The sequence below is a fragment of the Staurois parvus genome, unplaced genomic scaffold (assembly GCF_062004578.1).
Source record: "Staurois parvus isolate SC_StPar_1 unplaced genomic scaffold, SC_StPar_1.0 ptg000604l, whole genome shotgun sequence".
NCBI classification, from domain to species: Eukaryota; Metazoa; Chordata; class Amphibia; order Anura; family Ranidae; genus Staurois; species Staurois parvus.
This window is the reverse complement of record NW_028318400.1, coordinates 746,198-765,192: the sequence shown is the minus strand read 5'-3', so window position 1 is coordinate 765,192 and position 18,995 is coordinate 746,198. Positions and strand designations below refer to the sequence as shown.

At 46.2% G+C, this 18,995-nt stretch overlaps 1 protein-coding gene across 1 annotated transcript in view; it reads left to right on the top strand.

The window, feature by feature from the left end:
- Nucleotides 1-18,379, top strand: part of LOC149449765 (alpha-2-macroglobulin-like) — a 115,103-nt gene extending 96,724 nt beyond the window's left edge. Inside the window, exons 29-34 of the mRNA XM_089692752.1 lie at nt 28-155; nt 700-790; nt 3,082-3,147; nt 4,327-4,429; nt 5,128-5,169; nt 18,119-18,379. Coding sequence (XP_089548878.1) covers nt 28-155; nt 700-790; nt 3,082-3,147; nt 4,327-4,429; nt 5,128-5,169; nt 18,119-18,141 — 453 coding nt within the window. The 3' untranslated portion in view covers nt 18,142-18,379. The remainder of the gene's footprint in view (nt 1-27; nt 156-699; nt 791-3,081; nt 3,148-4,326; nt 4,430-5,127; nt 5,170-18,118) is intronic.
- Nucleotides 18,380-18,995: the final 616 nt, after the last annotated feature.

Below are 18,995 nucleotides of genomic sequence, written 5' to 3'. Positions count from 1 at the left end.
ACTCGATTTTCTGTGCTCACCTCACAGGCAGTTCTGAGATACAATGTCCCTCCAACCAGAAGGGACACCAGCTTTTCATTAAAGGTGACAACACATTCAAACAGAGAGTGTCTGGGGGATCCAGTGACAAATTTTGAGATTCACATCAGTGCTGCGTGAGTTTTATTACTGTTTTCGATTATTCATCAGGGGACCCATTTAAAACCTTAGGGTATAACATGGCCATAATTTTCTAATGATCGTACAATAAATACAGTAAATAAAACATTCCTAAAAGTTTTAACTCATTCAATTGAAAATATATTTTTGCCTGTGTTACTGTTGGAAAGATTTTGCCTCACTTCTTGTACTGATGGGATCCCAGAGACTTTGTGGTGAGATTCTTGAACACAGGCCCTAAAACACTTGGAGGGGGGGGCTATAAAAATAAAGCCAGTGCATACAGATCAATCTGGTATTTTTCAGTAAATGGTTCCCTTCCAGGTTATCAGATCACATCACACACAGAAATGATAGCTGATAGCTAACTCAATGTGTGTCAGGCAGGCAAAGTGTGGCACCTGCTTACTAATGGGTGTTGCTGCTGTTGGAAACTACTCAAAATGGTCATGTTACGTGAAAATGATCCTAAAGTATTAAAGGGCAATGACAGATTATTTCACTCTAGCCCTGTATTTTTTTTTTGTTATACTTTCACAGCTACACTGGAACCAGGGAAAGAACTAATATGGTTGTTATAGAAGTGAAGATTCTGTCTGGACACATTCCGATCAAAAGTACAGTAAGGAAGGTAAGGATGTCTACCAACAAATATTTTATTAGCATACATCAAAAAGTTGAATGTTTCAGGCCACTGCACAAACAAATTATAATAATGTGGGGCACGGTGGTGGTTCATTGCTTAGCATATCTGCATTACTACATCTGTTCTTGGGGTCATTTCATATCTGAGAATCTGTCTATATGGAATCTATATGGTCTATCCATGCATTGTTTATTTCCTCTGGGTTGTACAATTTTCCTATATACCTCCTTAAAGGATTTACTAAAATGTACAAAAGAATTAAATATTGATAGCTAGGTTGAGAATATCTATTATTCTTGGAAGTGAAAGGTGTACGTGTGCTATAATTTTTATCAACAGTCTTAAAAATGAGGTGTGGATTTCAGTAACCCATAGTACCTGGAAACCAGGCAAAGTAGCCTTTACTTTGCAAGAAAATTAATCTGGATTAGCTACTATAACTTACTATACTTTGCATGTTGTCATTGCATGGAGTTAGGTTGTTTTTTGTTTTTTTTACCAGTTAAGAAAATTGGACATAAGAGGTACATCTAAAAAAACTGTATTTCATCTCCCAGGGAGGTGGGTCCTTGTGTTCTTTTCCTACTGCAGTTGTTCTTTCACTAATATTAGCAAGATTGTCATTTTGACACACTGTGCTCCAGAAGCTCAGACAGCAGGTCCTGTTTAAATAATTGATAAATCATTGATATATACTGTAAATTGTAACAATATTATTGTAACTAGTTGTTTGATGTGTAGGGCAAAATATTTTCCTATGCCTAAATACTGCATAATATAAAACAAAGGAGGCTTTGACTGGCAATGGTGGGCCAACCTGTTTTGTGCACTGAAAGCTTGGAATTACTGAACATACACTTCTCTCAACAATGGGTGAGGATCAACACTCAAGAATCTCGACTAGGATAAAATGTAGTACACCTGGAAAACTTTCGTCCTTTTAATGATCAACTTTCTTTGCATATTAGGTCTGGTCATGGTGACTGGAGACAGTAGGCTTAATAGTTAGGATAGTCCCCAATCAGATATATGGGTACAAGATACAGAATTCAAAAATACTGTTGCAAAAATAATCTTTCTGTTCAAAAAAAATATTATTTTCTCTTTGTAATAATTATAACATCATTAAAAGCATCTGGAGTGCAGTGAAAGTGCCATCCTAGGCATCGTACAGTGAAAGTACAGATTATTATTATTATACAGTATTTACATAGCGCCAAAAAGTTTGCTCAGCACTGCACAATATAGTGGGGGACAGTACATGAGACAATACAGTAACAAAACAATACACGAGAGGTTCGAGGGCCCTGCTCTTCGAGCTTACAATCTAGGAGGGAGGGGATAGTGGTACAGGAGGAAGTGGCTGTGGGGGATGGAGTGGTGGGAGGAGTAGAGGAGATCGGCTGTTAGGTGAGGGTGGGGTAGGCTTTCCTGAAGAGATGGGTTTTCAGGGTGTGCCTAAAGGTGAGGAGGGTGGGTGACAGTCTGATGGATTGGGGTAGTGAGTTCCAGAGGACGGGGGAAGTCCTGGAGAAGTCCTGCAGTTGGGCGTGGGAGGAGGAGACCAGGGAGTTAGAAAGTAGGAGGTGTTGTGAGGAGCGAAGAGTACGGGTTGGGTGGTATTTGGGTATCAGGTCGGTGAGGTAGTTTGGGGCAGTGTTATGAATGGCTTTGTACGTCAATGTTAGTAGTTTGAATTTAATGCGTTGGGCAATCGGAAGCCAATGGAGGGAATGACAGAGGGGGGTAGCAGATGTGGAGCGGTTGGTAAGGTGGATGAGTCTGGCCGCTGAGTTCCGGATAGGCTGAAGCGGGGATAGTCTGTGATGGGGTAGGCCGGTGAGGAGGGAGTTGCAGTAGTCCAGATGTGAGATAATAAGGGAGTGAATGAGTTGTTTAGTAGTGTCTGGGGTTAGGAACGTATGTATTTTGGAGATGTTGCGGAGGTGGAGCCTGCATGAGTTTGCCAGCGATTGGACATGGGGTCGGAACGACAGGTTTGAGTCTAGAGTGACACCTAGGACTTTGACTTGTGGGTTGGGACTGATGGTGGCGTTGTTGGTCGTGACGGAGGGGGGGGGGGTGTCGTGGGCTGGGGGGAAAATTAGGAGCTCGGCTTTGGAAAGGTTTAATTTGAGGAAGTGGAGTGACATGGTTATGATCCAGCTACAGGGACAAATACTAACCCAAGATCATCACCAAATGGTGACAGGAGACTTTAACCTTCTTATATTAACATAATACGAATAATAAGATATGTTGTTGTTTTTTTACAGCTGCAGGACAGACTGATACAGAGAAGTGAAATGCAGACTGACATGGTCACTTTATATCTAAATGAGGTTTGAACACCTTTTTTCATTTACCTATTAACCTAAGTTAGCAGCTATATGATCCATCCTCTGTGTAGCATGATTGTGACACACAAATGCAGCTCATTTTGAATCACTTATCCCAGCAGACACTCGCAGTGCTGGCCTTGCCTTAAGGACTATTTCACATTGGCGTTGAATTCTACAGCAGCCTTAAGCCTGGGTTCACATATATGCGGTGCGGTACATCGCATGTGATTTGCACAGGAACCGCACTGCATTCCTGTTCAAATTACATGTGATTTGTGTGCAGTGCGATTGGAGCCAAACATGTCTGGGAAGGTTGAAGGCACCAGGCAAACAGGGAGATTGGCTACTAGATGGTAGGACACACTGACAACAGCTGTGGGGGTTATCAAATAGGACAGTCATAACTTCAACATTTGGCTTGTAATGACATAGCCGGTTTGATGTCTTTCAAAATTGAAATATCAGTTCTATGGGCTGTCTACAGCATGCATAAAATCCTTCTCCAGCATGATGTCATCATGTGCTGTGATTGGCCAAAGAATTGCACCTGACAAAACAACAAGATTTCCAAACCCTATCCAAAAGCAAAAAATGGCAAGGGATATACTGTAAATACATCATAATACTCTCTTAATTGTACTCATTACCTTGTTTATTAATAACTTTTCATCCTTTAGTACAGTGGTTCTCAACCTGTGGGTCGCGACCCCTTTGGGGGTCGAACGACCCTTTCACAGGGGTCCCCTAAGACCATCAGAAAACACATATTTCCGATGTGTAAAGAGCAGCTACTGTGTAGAAAGCAGCTGCTGGGTTGAAAGCAGCTACTCTGTTAAAAGCAGCTACTGTGTTGAAAGCAGCAGTATTGGAGGTAAAACGACACTCATGAATTATAATTACTGGGTAAATAATTTTATAGTTGGGGGTCACCACAACATGAGGAACTGTATTAAAGGGTCACGGCATTAGGAAGGTTGAGAACCACTGCTTTAGTACATCTGTCACAGATTTGCATCATATGTATCATCACACATTTGTATAATCTGTCACACCTGGTATCATTCTGCAATTGGTGGAAACCAAACAGTTACCACACTTTACTTTTTATTTCTATTTATCGGTCAGTGTACCTTGTTTTTGGCTGTTATAAGGCACTGCAATGTTATTTTTGCTTGCTAGGTGGGACATGATCCTGTGGATCTTTCCTTTATGATGGAACAGGACGTGGAAGTCAAGGACCTGAAACCAGCTACAGTAAAAGTCTATGATTATTATGAGACAGGTAATAGCTTTCTCGGGTTAGGTCAGCATTAGCAATCTCATGGCTGCTTTTCTTTAAATAATACGTCTTTAAAGCAGAGCTCCACCCAAAAGGGGAAGTTTTGCTTTAAGGACTGGTCCCCCGCTCCCCGTTAAGGATTGGCACCTTTGGGGAGCGGGGTGGGGGGGAGTGGGTACCTGATAATGACAGGTACCTGTTCCCACTTCCACTAAGATCCCCTATGCCTAGACATGTGACAGGTCCAAGAAAACTACGGGACCATTCACAAAGCGCAGTGCTACGTGCGCATGCTCAGTAAGCACCCGGCTGTGATGCCGCAAGCTGCCAGAGCTGGGTGCTCACACTGAAGATGCCAGCGCCGGGAACAGAGGGCGGCCGGTGAAACGGGCTGCATTGGGGACACGGCGGGATCGAGGGGCAGGTAAGTGTTCATTTTTAAAAAGTCAACAGCTACAGTTTTTGTAGCTGCTGACTTTTATTTATTTATTTTCTTCACTGGAACTCCACTTTAAGTTAAACCAGGAAGACTTTTTTTGGCTGGAGGGTAATGGAATAATCCTGGTGTAAAAATCACTCCTTCTATATATCACATCTTCGTTACTGTTTGGATTGTTTCATATATCAAGTGTATGTCTCTGATAGAATATGGTATTTTATTGCATTTTAAATGTTATTCTTTTACTCATTTTACCTTCCAGATGAACAAGCAGTTGCAGAATACAACCATCCCTGCAATGCAGGTAAAGATGTCAAACTTGTATACTTTAAATTAGATGGGTAACATTTTTTTAAAAGAAGATTAATGAGAGATGACATGACCCCTTGCCTTGTCTGCTAATCCCTATCTATGGTGAATACAAACACATGCCTATCTGCCTGCCTAGTGTCAGAGCCCAACTCCAGCCAAAACATTTTTTTTTTCAGTTTCTGATAGACATTTGAACAGTAACCATTTTTAAAAATTTTTGTTCCTGTGTTATGGAGAAATCACCTTGCTTAATCAAATGTAACAGAAGAATAAAAAATAAGCAGGGCAGTTGTCACCGGGACCGGGTGACACAGATGAAGGGTTCTTTTAGACTTGTAGTTGAGGGGGGTATTAACCATTTGTGGTTGAGGGCTGCGTACATGCAATGGTTGCAATGCTCTGCATCGAGCCCATGGCAAAGATTATCACTCCTGTTGTATTCAGCAGGCAGTAAGTGAATGGAGTAAAAGGAGAGTTGACATAAATGCCACACATTTGAGCATTGGTGTTTTAACTTCATTGTTAAAGCAGGGGATGATGAGGCATCACATTGCCTCCTCACCACCAATAAAATGTCTCTGAAAACCCATCCGGACACAGATGATCTTTCAGGGGTGTGGCAATTTGGACGTAAGTCTAAATGTAGCCTAATAATAACTGCACAAGGGGTCTAAGCATCTAACCCTTTCTAATGTTATTAGAAAAAAGTGTTTTGTTGCAGTCTATGTCCCTTCCGGGGGAGCTTTCCCATCACTTCCTGTTCTATTGAGGACACAGACCACAAATAAATTATTGATAAAGTTTCTAGTCCTCTTTCATTCTTTCCAAAACTTAGTTACTCCAAGGAAAATACAATATGCTTAATTCCCTCATGTTTTTTTCTATGCAACCAGTCTCTCAAACCCACTTGTTTTCAGCGTTCTGTCAGTCCCAGGCACTCTGACATCATCATGTACAATGCAGTACCTGTAATCCAGCATTGTGAGTGAATATGCAGAGGCCTTGCCCACAAACCAGAGCACTGGAGAGAAAAGGAGAGCACCAGTTGCTGGAGAAGCAGGAGGGCGGTTGCACGGGGGAAAAGGGGGGGGGGTGTTGGGAGGAGAGATGATGGGCAATAGTTAGGTTGTTTTTCTATAGATAGGAAGGGTTTTGGACCCGGGTTTTCTTTGTTTTCTTGGTTATACAGTACAAAAAACATACAAACAGTATTTTCCAAAAAAAAGGAAGGGGGGAGGGGGGGTTAGAACTCTGTTTGGGGTTATGTCTGCAATGCTATCCAGGGCTCTGTTAGAGGGGGGTTTTCTCACTTCTTGTCTTGCTGGCAATTGTTTCACCAGACAGGAAGTTAGGGGAAATCTACAACAGGGACAATGACAGGAAATCAAATCTGATAGATGTTCTAGCCCTCCCCTACTATACAAAAGAAAGGCATTGTTAAGGTTCCCTCTTGTTAACAAAAAGGGTGCTTCTGACTTCCATTGTAATTGTTGACTTACATTATATACAGAAATGTACCAACCAAAGATCGCTATCTGGCTTCATTTAATTAGACCAGCCTTTCCAAACCTTTTTAACATAGAGGAACCCTTGAAGTAACTTTCCGGTCTCAGGGAACCCCTGCTAGATATCGCTATATCTACAACTCATGATACATTAGTGTTATGGCCAGTGGGAGGAATGCTCCTTACACTTGTGGGCATTGGGAAGAATTAGCCCCTTACAGATAGCTAAAAAGATCAATGGTGTCAGTGGGAACTTATCTGAAAGGTAGAAATTGCTCATTGCTCAAGGAACCCCTAGCAACCTCTGGAGGAACCCTAGAGTTCCATGGAACCCTGGTTGAGAAACCCTGAATAAGACTAAGGAATTTCTGTTACTTATTAGTAATTATAGGATTATTTATTGGAAAACTTTACAAATGAATGCTCTGCAGATTGCTATGTGAAGGCTATACAAGCTCTCAGCTAATAGTGATATGAGACAACAAACACCATCTTGTTTTGCCTTCTATGCCACTATTGCTTTGATTGCTGTTCTGCTTTACTACATTCTGGGTGAAATAAAGTCCACTGAAGATTTATCCTAAAGGATCTAGGCTTCTGAGATAGATAGATAGATAGATAGATAGATAGATAGATAGATAGATAGATAGATAGATAGATAGATAGACACTTTACAGAAAAACACATTGGCTGCAGTTGGGCTATAAAGAATAAGTTCACCTTTAAAAAAAATATATATATATAGCAAATGCACATCTTTTTTGTAGGTGAAAAAAATGTGAATTTATTATTTTTTTTTACTTGGAGCCTGTAAAGCATTGCTCCCATGATCAACAGATCGCTGAAACCATACAGGACTGCATAGTTGTCAGTGTATCTGTCTGCTCATACCTCATATGGGCAGGCAGATACACACTGACAGGAAAAAGACAATGAACTACCAGAGCGTCATGCTAGTTCAATGAGAATTACAAGCTGTACTTGTAGTTTCCCATTTACAGAACTCTGTGAATGAATGATGTGTCTGGGTGGGCCCAGCATCGCTCGGCCATATTTTTTTTTAAAATAGTGACAGCAAGCATGGAGAGAAGATCCCCCGCTTGCTGTCACTAGAGGAAGTGGAGTTGGCAGCAGCTGCAGGAGTGGGAACATATTACATGTTCCCAAAGGTGAACTTATCCTTTAATATGCCAAAAACAGGAGATGACACTTGCCTAATCAAGTTATTTTATTCAGGTGGGGCAACCTCAGGCCTTCCGTACTTTCTGTCCCTTCCACCTATATCTTAATGACCTGCTGATGCAACACAAGCATTGTTGTTTATGAACGAAGGTAAACGGAAAGACATGAGATGAACAGATTGTACCTGCATGGCCAACCAATCAGCTATTTACAAACAGTCCCTGCAGTGGGAATGTAAAAATATAGATAATACTTTTTGTGGGCTCTAAATGTACTTTAAAGTGCAAACTGTTAAAAACAATAATTTTCTTTTTCAGGCTTACTTATATACATGCAAGTACACTGGACATCGAATAACAAAATGAAACCAACTGCATATTAGGAAATTTAGATCCAGAGACAAAGGGGTTGATTTACTAAAACTGGAGTGTGCAAAATATGATGCAGCTCTGCAAAGAAACCAATCCAGTTGTTTTTTTGTCAAAGCTTAAAGTGTTACTAAACCCAGGACCCTGCATTCACTATATCCAGTCTTCCACAGTACGCAGAACATGGAAATGCAATTATTTTAGTAAATATAAACTGCTAAATACCTTTTCTCATCAGCAGTTAGAGCAGTCTTGTGAATTCAGCAGAACACTGGTTAAAGCTTATAGGAGGAGTTTTCTTTCTGCTCTAGGAGGATGCAGAACCCCTGACCTCTGTCTGGACAGTGCTGGTTGGCCCTGTGCTGATCACATGCACCCTCCCAAGAAAAAAAAAAACCTCTCTAGCAATATACGCTAAACTGAGCATGTGCATGTGGCTATGGATTCAGTCTGTTTTATCAGGTGGACATTTTAATAAGAGGAGGGGCAGAGAAGTCAGGATCAAACAGCATTTTTATACAATGCAGAGGATTAACCCCTTAGGTTCCACAGTGAGTATAACAAGCATGCTTTACTGCATATACAGACTGATTTTACTGTTGTGGGTTTAGTAACACTTTAAAGTGATTCTAAAAGTCAATTTTTTGGGGGGGAAAATAACAAACCTGTCTATACTTACCTACTTGCAGCCTGGATCCTCCTCTTCTCAGGTTCCCCACAGGCTGTCCTGGCTCCTCCCTCCTGTCAGGTGCCCCACAGCAAGAAGCTTGCTATGGGAGCACCCACTGCTTCGTGTGTCCATTCACACACAGAGGCACAGATTTAGCCCCACCCCCTCTCCCCTCATTGGCTGACTGGCTGTGATTGACAGCAATGGGAGCCAATGGCTCCTACTTGCTGTCTCAGCCACTGAGGAGGCAGAGACCCAAGACGGCCGAGGCTGTCATTCACATCGCTGGATCGCAATGAGGCTCAGGTAAGTATTGAGGTGGGTGGAGAGCACTGCTGTACACAGAAGGTTTTTTACCTTCATGCATAGAATGCATGAAGGTAGAAACCTTCAGCATTTACAACCACTTATATTGAACAAGCTGAAGTTAGAATCTGATTGTCTACCATGCACAGCTGCACTAGATTTTGCACTCTTCAGTTTCAGTAAATAAACCCCAAAGAATCAGGTACATGGGGCAAGAACAGAGCCAGATCATCCACAGGGCAACCTAGACAGGTGCTGGGGGCCCAGTGTATGTCTAAATAGATGTCCAAGGGCCCAGCTACAACTTTCATACAGTTAACCAGAAGACAAGCACAACTGGTTACAGCTGTTCAAGAAATGCCCGTAGCGGATAAGGAAGAATGAAAATAGCGCAGGGCATACATGACTAGGCCCAGAGTGGTGTAGGGGAACGGAAAGAGTTAAAGTTAGCTCCAGGGGGTTGGGAGTTGATTGTGGGATTATCTGGTTGGCAGAGGTGGAGTGTAGGAGGGGTCTGTGGCACCTTAGGGTGGGGGGTTCTGTGGAGGGGGCGTCAGTGGAGCTGGACGTGAGTAAGGACCAGAGCTTCATTTGAGCTGGGTCCTGAAATTTCCACCTATCAGACCTGTGCGGCATGGAGGGGATCTTGGCACAGCTGCGGGAGGCAGCAGAAGACAGAGTTATGGACTGGCTGCAGGGCCGGGTCTCTGATCTGTTGGGAGACCCGGGCTTGTCACCAGCGGCAGGGGGGCAGGAGCGCCCACGTGCTCGGAGGTCTAGGCCTCCGGAGCGCTTCAGTCCGGCCCCACCCCCTGTTGGAGCTCGGTGCCGACATGGGAGCCCCGCTCGGGACCCTCCGGCCCCGCTGGCAGGGCGCTCACTTGCCTCTGCTAGCGGAGATGCCGGGAGGAATCCCCAGCAATGGCGGAGCTCGGCGGGCGGGGTTCCGCGAGGTAGCCCCTCCCCCTGCCCGCACGGCCAGGAGGAAGAAGAGTGAGTGCTGTTACTGGCTCCTCCACTGACAGGGTGCCTGTCAGGGAGGGAGCTCGGCGTGGGAGGCGTTCGGCTGCGGCTGCCGGGCTGTCTCCTGCTGTGGCTGGCGGGCCTCCTGGGAAGTCGGGAGCTGTGGCTCCAGGAAGACGGAGGAAGAGGATCAGCACTGGGCGGAGTGCAGCTGGTAGTGCTGCAGGATGGAGCCCAGGGACGGCGACAGGCGTGGCCGGTGCCAGGAGGCAGAGTCAGGAGCGGCACAGCCCTGTTGGACCCGTGGCTCCTGGGACCGGGAGGCCATCCGGAAGTCGAGAGGTGGAAGAGAGGTCGGAGGGCGAGCTGTCGGAATCCGATGCGGGGGCGATGGCTGGCTGCTCTTCAACGGTGGAGCGGGAGCGCGCGGCTGATGGGGCATCTCCTGGGCAGCCTGGTGAGTTATCTGTTCCTGTGTCTGTCTCCTTTTCTTCTGCGTTACGGGATCTGCTGGGGGGCGGTCAGGCCGCCCCTGTGGGCGCGGCCTCGGCGTCGTTAGTTGGCGGCGTTCCCCTGTCGGGTTTAGGTGGGGGTCTCGGAGAGGTGATTTCAGGTTTGCGGGACTTGTTGCGGCGGCTGGAGTGGGGCGGTGTTGGGACCCCTGGGCCTGCTTCTGCGTGGCTCCCGCCAGCTGGTGGGGATGGGCTCGTGGTACCTGGACAGGAAAGCGGGGTGGTGCGGGGTCTGGGGGTCTCTTCTCCACTTAGTTATGGGACAGGGGTGGTTACCGCGGAGTCCGGGGCTATGGGCTCTACGGTTCCCTCCACGGTTTTGGGGGAGGGTTCGGGGGTGTCCGGACCTGTCGGCGTGGCGGACTCTGCCAAGGGGGAAGTGTATGTGTGTTTTGAGGGCCCTTTGGGTGCGCATTTACAGTCGGACGTACGGAAGAAAATTTGGAAAGGGGAGTATGTGGATATATTCACGCTTTTGCCTTTGGAGTGTTTTCCGTTCGATGGGTCCCAGGTTGATGACAGTAGGCAGGAGGAAGCGGAGAAGCGGCGTTTTCATTTTATTCCCCGTACTTTTGCGAATTGGTTGCAGGCTTTCGCAGTCATGGCCAGTGTCATTGGAGAAAAAGCTCCGGAGCATTGCTCGGCATTGTTCTGTTACCTGGACGCCATTAGTGAGGCTCACAGGGTTTACTGTTCGCCCATCGTTGCGTTGGGACCATAAGGACATTGGCCTCTGGATGCGGCTCATGACGCCGGCGAGGGCCCCTGGTCCATTTTTTCAGGGCGGGGCCGGTGGTTCGTTTTCCCTGGGACAATCAGCCGCCAGGCGTAGGGGTTTCTGCTGGCAGTTCCGGGAGGGCACTTGTCGTTTTGGAGGGTCCTGCCGGTTTAAGCACGAGTGTTCCGGGTGCGGTGGATCCCACCCTTTCTCGCACTGTTTCAAGCGGGGTAGAGGCCTTCCCGGAGAGCATGCGGGTAAGAGGGACGACGCCGGTAAGGGTGGAAAGGATGGGGCCTTTCTTAAATAGATATCTTGATCGGGCTGCGGCGGTGCTGCTGACGGCAGGTTTTTCGGAGGGTTTTCGCATCCCATGTACTTTGACTTTGATTCCTCCCTTAGCTCGGAATTTACGGTCGGCCTTGCAGCATGCTGAGGTGGTTTCGGCTAAGTTGCGGAAGGAAGTGGGGTTAGGTCGTATGGGTAGTCCGTTTGCTTGTGCTCCGTTTGCGGATCTGGTAGTTTCTCCCTTGGGGGTTGTGCCCAAAAAAGAGCAGAACGCGTTTCGGTTAATTCACCACCTGTCCTTCCCTAAGGGGGGGTCGGTGAATGACGCTATAGATCCGGAGTCGTGTTCGGTGTCTTACACGTCCTTTGATGCGGCAGTTTTCTGGGTTCGTCGGTATGGGCGCGGAGCGCTCATGGCGAAATCAGATATTGAGTCGGCGTTCCGGCTGTTGCCGGTTCATCCGGACAGTTTTTGTTTTTTGGGTTGCCATTGGCAGGGCGCATTTTACGTTGATAAGTGCTTACCCATGGGGTGTTATATCTCTTGTGCGTTGTTTGAGAAGTTCAGCTCGTTCGTGGAGTGGGTGGTTCGGGATGTTTCGGGGGTGAATTCGGTCATCCATTATTTGAATGATTTTCTTTGCGTGGGTCCGCCGGCTTCCAGGGTGTGCGTGGTCTTGCTTGCTACGTTGCAGCACATTGCTGAACGTTTCGGGATTCCTTTGGCGGCTGATAAGACGGAGGGTCCGGCTTCGGTGATGACTTTCTTGGGCATCATTTTGGATTCTGGCGCAATGGAGTGCCGGCTGCCTGAAGAGAAGCTGTTGGCCCTACAGGGGGAAATTCGGGCGGTTCTGGGTAAGCGAAAAATTCAGCTGCGGCCCTTGCAGTCATTGTTGGGTAAACTTAATTTCGCTTGTCGGATCCTGCCGATGGGTCGGGTGTTCTGCCGCCGGTTGGCGGCGGCGACGGCAGGGATTACCTCCTCTTTACATTTTCTTCGGCTGACTTGGGAGCATCGGGAGGATTTGCAGTTGTGCCACACCTTTTTGGATTCTTTCAACGGGAGGGCACTTTGGATGTCTGGCCCGGTTAGTAATTTTGACTTGGAATTGTTCACGGACGCGGCGGCTTTTTTCTGGGGTCGGTGGAGTGCGGCCTCGTGGCCTGCTTCCTAGCGGGAGGCAGGTTTTCTACGTAACTTAGTGCTGTTGGAACCAGTGGTGTTGGCGGTTGAGGTTTGGGGGGAGAATTTTCGGAATCAGAAGGTGCGTTTTCACTGTGACAATTTGGGGGTGGTTCAGGTCATCAATAGGGTCTCGGCTTCTTCCCGACCGGTGGTGGCCTTGCTTCGCCACTTAGTGTTGCGTTGCTTGCAGCTGAATGTTTTTCCCCATGCGGTGCATCTCCCTGGGGTTGACAACACCTTGGCTGACGCTTTGTCTCGTTTTCAGTGGGACAAATTCCGAGAGTTGGCGCCGGCGGCGGAACAACACGGGGTTCCTTGTCCCGATTGGCTGTGGGAGTCGTTGCGGGCTGGATCTGGCGTTCGGTGAGTGAGGCGACTTGGTCCGCTTACTCTAAGGTCTGGCGGGAGTTGCTGGATCTGTTACAACAGGTCGCTATTGATCCCTGGGGGCCGGAGGTGCGTGTGGCAGTGTTATACTTCTTGGCGCAGAGTTTGGAGAGGGGGGTGTCGGCTGCCGCGGTGGATCGCCGACTGGCGGGATTGGCATTTTTTTTTAAGTTACAAGGGTGTCGGGATTTCACTAAAGATTTTTGGGTTCGCCAGGCTCTACGGGGTTACCGGAGGGCTCATCGTTGTAGGGATTCTCGTCGTCCGGTGTCATTTGAGTTGTTGGGGTCTTTGTTTGTGCATTTACGGACGGTGTGTTCTTTGGATTTTGAGGTGGGCTTATTTCGGGCTGCCTTTGCGGTGGCGTTTTTTGGAACGTTGCGGATTGGGGAGCTCGTTAGTCCGTCCAAATCGGTTCTTGGGGGGTTATTGGTGGAGGAGGTTGTGTGCTCTGGTGCATGGGTGGAGGTGCTAGTCCGACGGTCTAAGACGGAACAATTGGGACGGGGTGCGAAGGTGCGTTTTTTCGCTCTTCCAGGTTCACTGGTGTGCCCGGTTCAGGCGGTTCGAGAATTTTTGTCCCATCGCCCGGGGGGGCGTGGGTCCTTTTTCAGGCACGATGATGGATCCCCTTTAACGCGTTTTCAATTTGTGGCAGTTTTTTGCCGGTGTTTGACGGCTGCTGGTTTGGATGCGTCTTTGTATGCTTCGCACTCGTTTCGGATTGGGGCTGCTACGGAGGTGGGGGCTGTCGGATGATGTGGTGAAGCGCATTGGTAGGTGGGATTCCCAAAGATTTTGCCTGTACGTTTGGCCGCATTTGTTGCGGGATTAGTGGGCGGTCCTGTGTTTGTTTGTTTTTGGTTGTGGGAGGTAGTTGCGGTTCTGCCCCTGTGATGTATTGTTCTGGAGGTATTGTTTTTTTTCTTTCAGGTGGAGCGGTGTGCCTGGTGTGGATCCTGGGTCACTCTTATGTGTTTTGGGGTGCCAGGCGGGCTGATGTGCGGCCCAATGGCAGGCAGCTGGGGTTGAATGGAAGGGAGGTTTGTGTCCGCTGGATAGGTGTGCCGGGCATGTTGTGGAGTCGTGTCGTGCCAGAGGTGCAGCGTTATGTGCGGCTGGATAGACCACCGGATGTGTTGGTGCTTCACGCAGGTGGCAGCGATTTGAGGGGTAGGTCCATGCGGGAGCTGGTTCGAGATGTCAAGCTGGATTTTCTTCAGTTGCGGCGGGAGTTTCCGGGGATGGTGGTGGTGTGGTCCGACATAGTCGCCCACACTTCTTGGCGCTTGGTGCGGTCGGTGGAGCGGCTCAACAAGGCCAGGATTAATGTCAACAGGGAGGTGGGGCACTTTTTTAGTCGCAATGGAGGGTTGGTGGTCCGGCATGTGGAGTTGGAGGTGGATACTTGGCGGTATCTGCGAAGTGATGGAGTGCATTTGAATGCAGTGGGCACGGATTTGTGGTCCCTGGAGCTGCAGGACGGCATACTACGTGCGGTTCGTTTGTGGCGTGGCACGCATGGATAAGGGCTTACCCAGCGTGCTGTGGCGGTTGTTGGTCTTTGGAGGCGGTTCTCATCTTGGAAGGTAAAACAATGGTGTGGGACCCATCAGTGGTATGGGGGGCCCGGTGGACATTCCCAGTTAACCAAGGTTTAACTGGAAGGTGGTGGTGCTGCACTGCAGATGGTATGGTTGTCTCCAAGCTGGTTGGTTGCGGCTGGAGGCCTAGTGTATAGGGTTGTCCGCAGGTGCATTTTTGGATTGTTTGGGGGTGCCTTTGAAGACCAACAACAATTCTTTGGTTTCCGTTAAGGAACGGTTGATGTATGTAAAATGTGAAGTTGTTAATAAAAGGCCATGTTGGCCATTTAACTCCAAATGGTGTCATGTTTTTTGTAAGGTTTATTTGGTTAAGGGGTGGGGAGTGGTATGGATCGGTAATGGTGGAAGTAGGAGTGGACAAGCCTATCTATGGTGCATGAGTCATGCCTTCACAAGGGAGGATGCACTTGTAGGTAGATGGTGTCTGATTGGTAGGGTCCATGCCACTACAGACAATGCAAAAAGGACAGATTCACTGTGCCTGCTGCAGTCATTATCAAAGTTTTATTAAGGCACCCTTCTGCCTTAACCAATCTCTGGGCAAGACGTCTATTCTAACTCCATCCAACCCCCTACCTCACCTACCTCATTTTTAGTCTTTAGAAATACTTTTTTCAAGGTATCTTTAGTCCAGTCATATGACATCATAGGTCTACTTCTTCCAGCAGTGGGTAGGTATTGAATGTTGCACAGAACATTTGCCTGCATGGCACGTTGTGCAGCCAGAAGGCAGATATTTGACTCCCTGGGCTTAAGTTCAGTGAGTGTCAATCAACCCTGAAGAGAACTGATATTAGATGGCTATTTAAAAAATACTGGTGTTGGGTTGAGATGTAGAATAAACACATCCACGTATGGCAGTCGATTCTATTATTGGTTATCCATCAGATACAGGTATAAGGACAAACCAATTGTCCAAGCATGCCTATTTTATTTTATTGCCTAGACTCATCTGCAAAAAACTTTTTCTTGCCTCACACATCTGTATCTTTGCCTGCACATCTAAACCTCCTTCTCTCTCATTGGTTTGATTAACTTTTGTACTTTTAAGTCCACAGTACTTGTGTATGTATATACAGTAAATATGTTTTTGTATATGTAGCACTACCCCCTTAGGAGTTGCTGTGTTATTCTCAGGCTCCCTGTCACTCTGGACCCCTCTCTGGAAGCCCAACCCCCACTGACACCACTGTACTTTTCTGACCAGAGTAAATTATCACCAGAAAATAGACTTGCACACAGATTAGGGTGAGCTGATATGATGTTTATATTAAACTTGGCTGTAAACTCAGTTACACAGCATAAAGTGGCATATATGTACATAGCACTTTTAGCAACTCTTAGCAAAGAAAACAACACATACAGAAAAATCTCAGTCAGATTTGGCAGGCCTGCTATTCTGAAGTTAACCCAGAACCTCAAACCTGAGGTGTTTCTAGTCCCCAGTGAAGAAGGAAAATTATCAAAGATTGAAATTGCTCACTGGGCCCTCAGGATCTGATGGCAAGGCTTAAATCTGAAAAAATAAAAGAACTCTTTAAATAAGATAGTCATGTCCCTTTAAATGCATTGAAGAATGTTCTGTACACTCGTTGGGGCCCAGTTGGTGCGCTACAATGATAGAGACCTTTTAAGTTGGAAGAGATGAAGGTGATAGCCCCTCAAAGGGTTAACACAAGGGCAAAAAAGGAAGAACAAGTACTATCCCTTTAAGTGGCACTTGACTTGGGTGGTGTCCTTTTAATGCAGTGAGCAGGTTGCAAATTTTTTGCAAAAGGTGTCAGAAGTTGGCAGAAGCAGGAAAGTGCTGCAGTAACTAATGACAATGGTGGTAAATGTTCTTTTAAGAGGATAGGCCAATGGTTAAGGGAACAATGCTGTGGTTTGGTCTGCAGAAGGCATGCAATGTGGTCAGCTCTGATGATTGAACTATGCTGAAAATGTGTTCAATAGCAGTGGCCAGGGGAACTAGGCTGCAACAGGTGTTAACTATATGCAATGTCCTCAGGAAACTGGCATATTTGAAAGGAATGTCAGTGTTCACATGTTTGGCTGGTGTATGGGACTCTCTCACCCGATCTGTGGCATCAATCAGGTCCTGGCGGTCTGTCACTCTCTGTAGTTGTTGGCCCCCACAGGTTCTCCGGTCTCACCTGCAATGTTCTGTCAGGACACAGAGCTCCGAGTCACCTGCTGGCAGAATGTCTCTCTGAACAGGGTGGCAAGGCTGGCGGTCAGCGATTCCTCCTTGTCTCTCTCTTCTCTAGCTCTGTGGCCTGGTCCAGCCCTCCGCTGTTCCAAACAGCTCTCTCCTCACACCTTCCTTCCAGCTCTCTATCAGTTCACTTCCTGCCTCTGTTCCTGCCTTCTACATTTACATTTGTGTCCTTCTCACCAAGCTTCTTGCTAATGATCTTGTAGCCCATTCCAGCCTTGTGTTGGTCTACAATCTTGTCCCTGATGTCCTTTGACAGTCCTTTGGTCTTGCCCATGAATGATGGTTAGGTTTGAATGGAAGAAAGATTCTGTGGACAGGTGTCTTTTATACACATAACGAGTTGTCATTAGGAGCACCTTCTTAAATTGACAAGACAAATCTGTGTACCACATGAGCACAAAGCCAGTCTGTGGGAGCCAGAATTATTGTTGGTTGGTAGGGGATTAAAATCCTATTTTACTCACTTAACTGCAACTCAATTTATAAAATTTGTATCATGTGTTTTTTCTGGATTTTTGCCTGATATTCTGTCTCTATCATTTAAAATACACCTATGATAAAAAGTATAGACCCTTCATTTCTTTGTAAGTGAGCAAACTTACGGGGATCAAACAATTATTTTCCCCACTGTATATGCCTCCTCCCACACGTCAGCTCTTTTGGGAAATGTAGTCCCCCAATTAGCAACCTTCTAACAAAGTTCTGCAGTTCAGCCTACAAAATCTATAAAACTTTTCACTAGGATGTGTGCCACTGAGTTGCAGGACACTGCCAACTTATGGTATGTCTCTTTTATAACATCCTGCAGTCTGAGTAATAGCAGGGTTTTACATATGAAACCATGCCTGAAGAATCTTTTAAAGCTTGAATCTCAAAATTTATTCCGTTAGCCACACAAAAGGTATTGCCAATGTTTTAACTTCCTTACTATTATCTATAACATGTTTTTGCTATGTCTTGTATTATAATAATCTAACACACTTCTAAACAAAACTGTCATTTTTCTATACTTTTGTTGTACTTTGTAGGTGACTCTGGCAATTCAAGATGAAGACAAAGTTACAAAAAGGCGCTGAATGAATAAGAATTTATAAAATGTGTCACTGTTTCCATAAATGAGCCTTATGGCATCCATAAACCATGTGACAGAAAATAACCAGTGGCAAGCACTGCATTTAGTATTGGGAATTATGACTTTGCCTTTCACTGTGATAATGTTATAAAACTGAAATTATATTGTATTGTCAACTAATAACATTTTGAGTAATTAAAGAAAATTTTACCTGTCAGTATTTTTTCATGTTACTGGAGAAAGCTACATGTTACATGCCCTCTACATATGGGGCATATCTTGACAGAGAGGTTTGGAGTGCAGGTAAATTAAATTTCATTGCAGGTTTCTTAAAAGAAAAAAGGCGCACTTCACTTTAAAGGTCCCCCAACATGCATAGCAGACCCTTAAGGGTCAGGGAAATGTTAGCCTGAAACTTAAAGCACATTTTTCCTTTTGTAAATTTAAGTAATTAACCGCTTCCCAACTGCCCTATAGCAGAAAAATTGCTACAGGGCAGCACAGGTGTGCAAAATCACGTATATATACATGATTTTGCATTTACGGTCATTCGTGGCCACGGCTATCAATCACTGGGTCCTGGCGCCCAGTGATTTCCGAAGATCTCCGACGGGGAGGAGAACTGTTTTGTTTTCGAACAGTTCTCCTCCCTGTCAGCTCAGGCACACTGCTTTGGATGGCTGTGCACAGCATAGCCATCCAAAACAGTGTGCTTACAGTGAAGCACACTGACACCGCCCCCTAGTAAAACACTCCCTGCACACAGTTAACCCTTTGATTGCCCCAGATGTTAACCTCTTCTTGCCCAGTGCCATTTGTACAGTGTCAGTGTG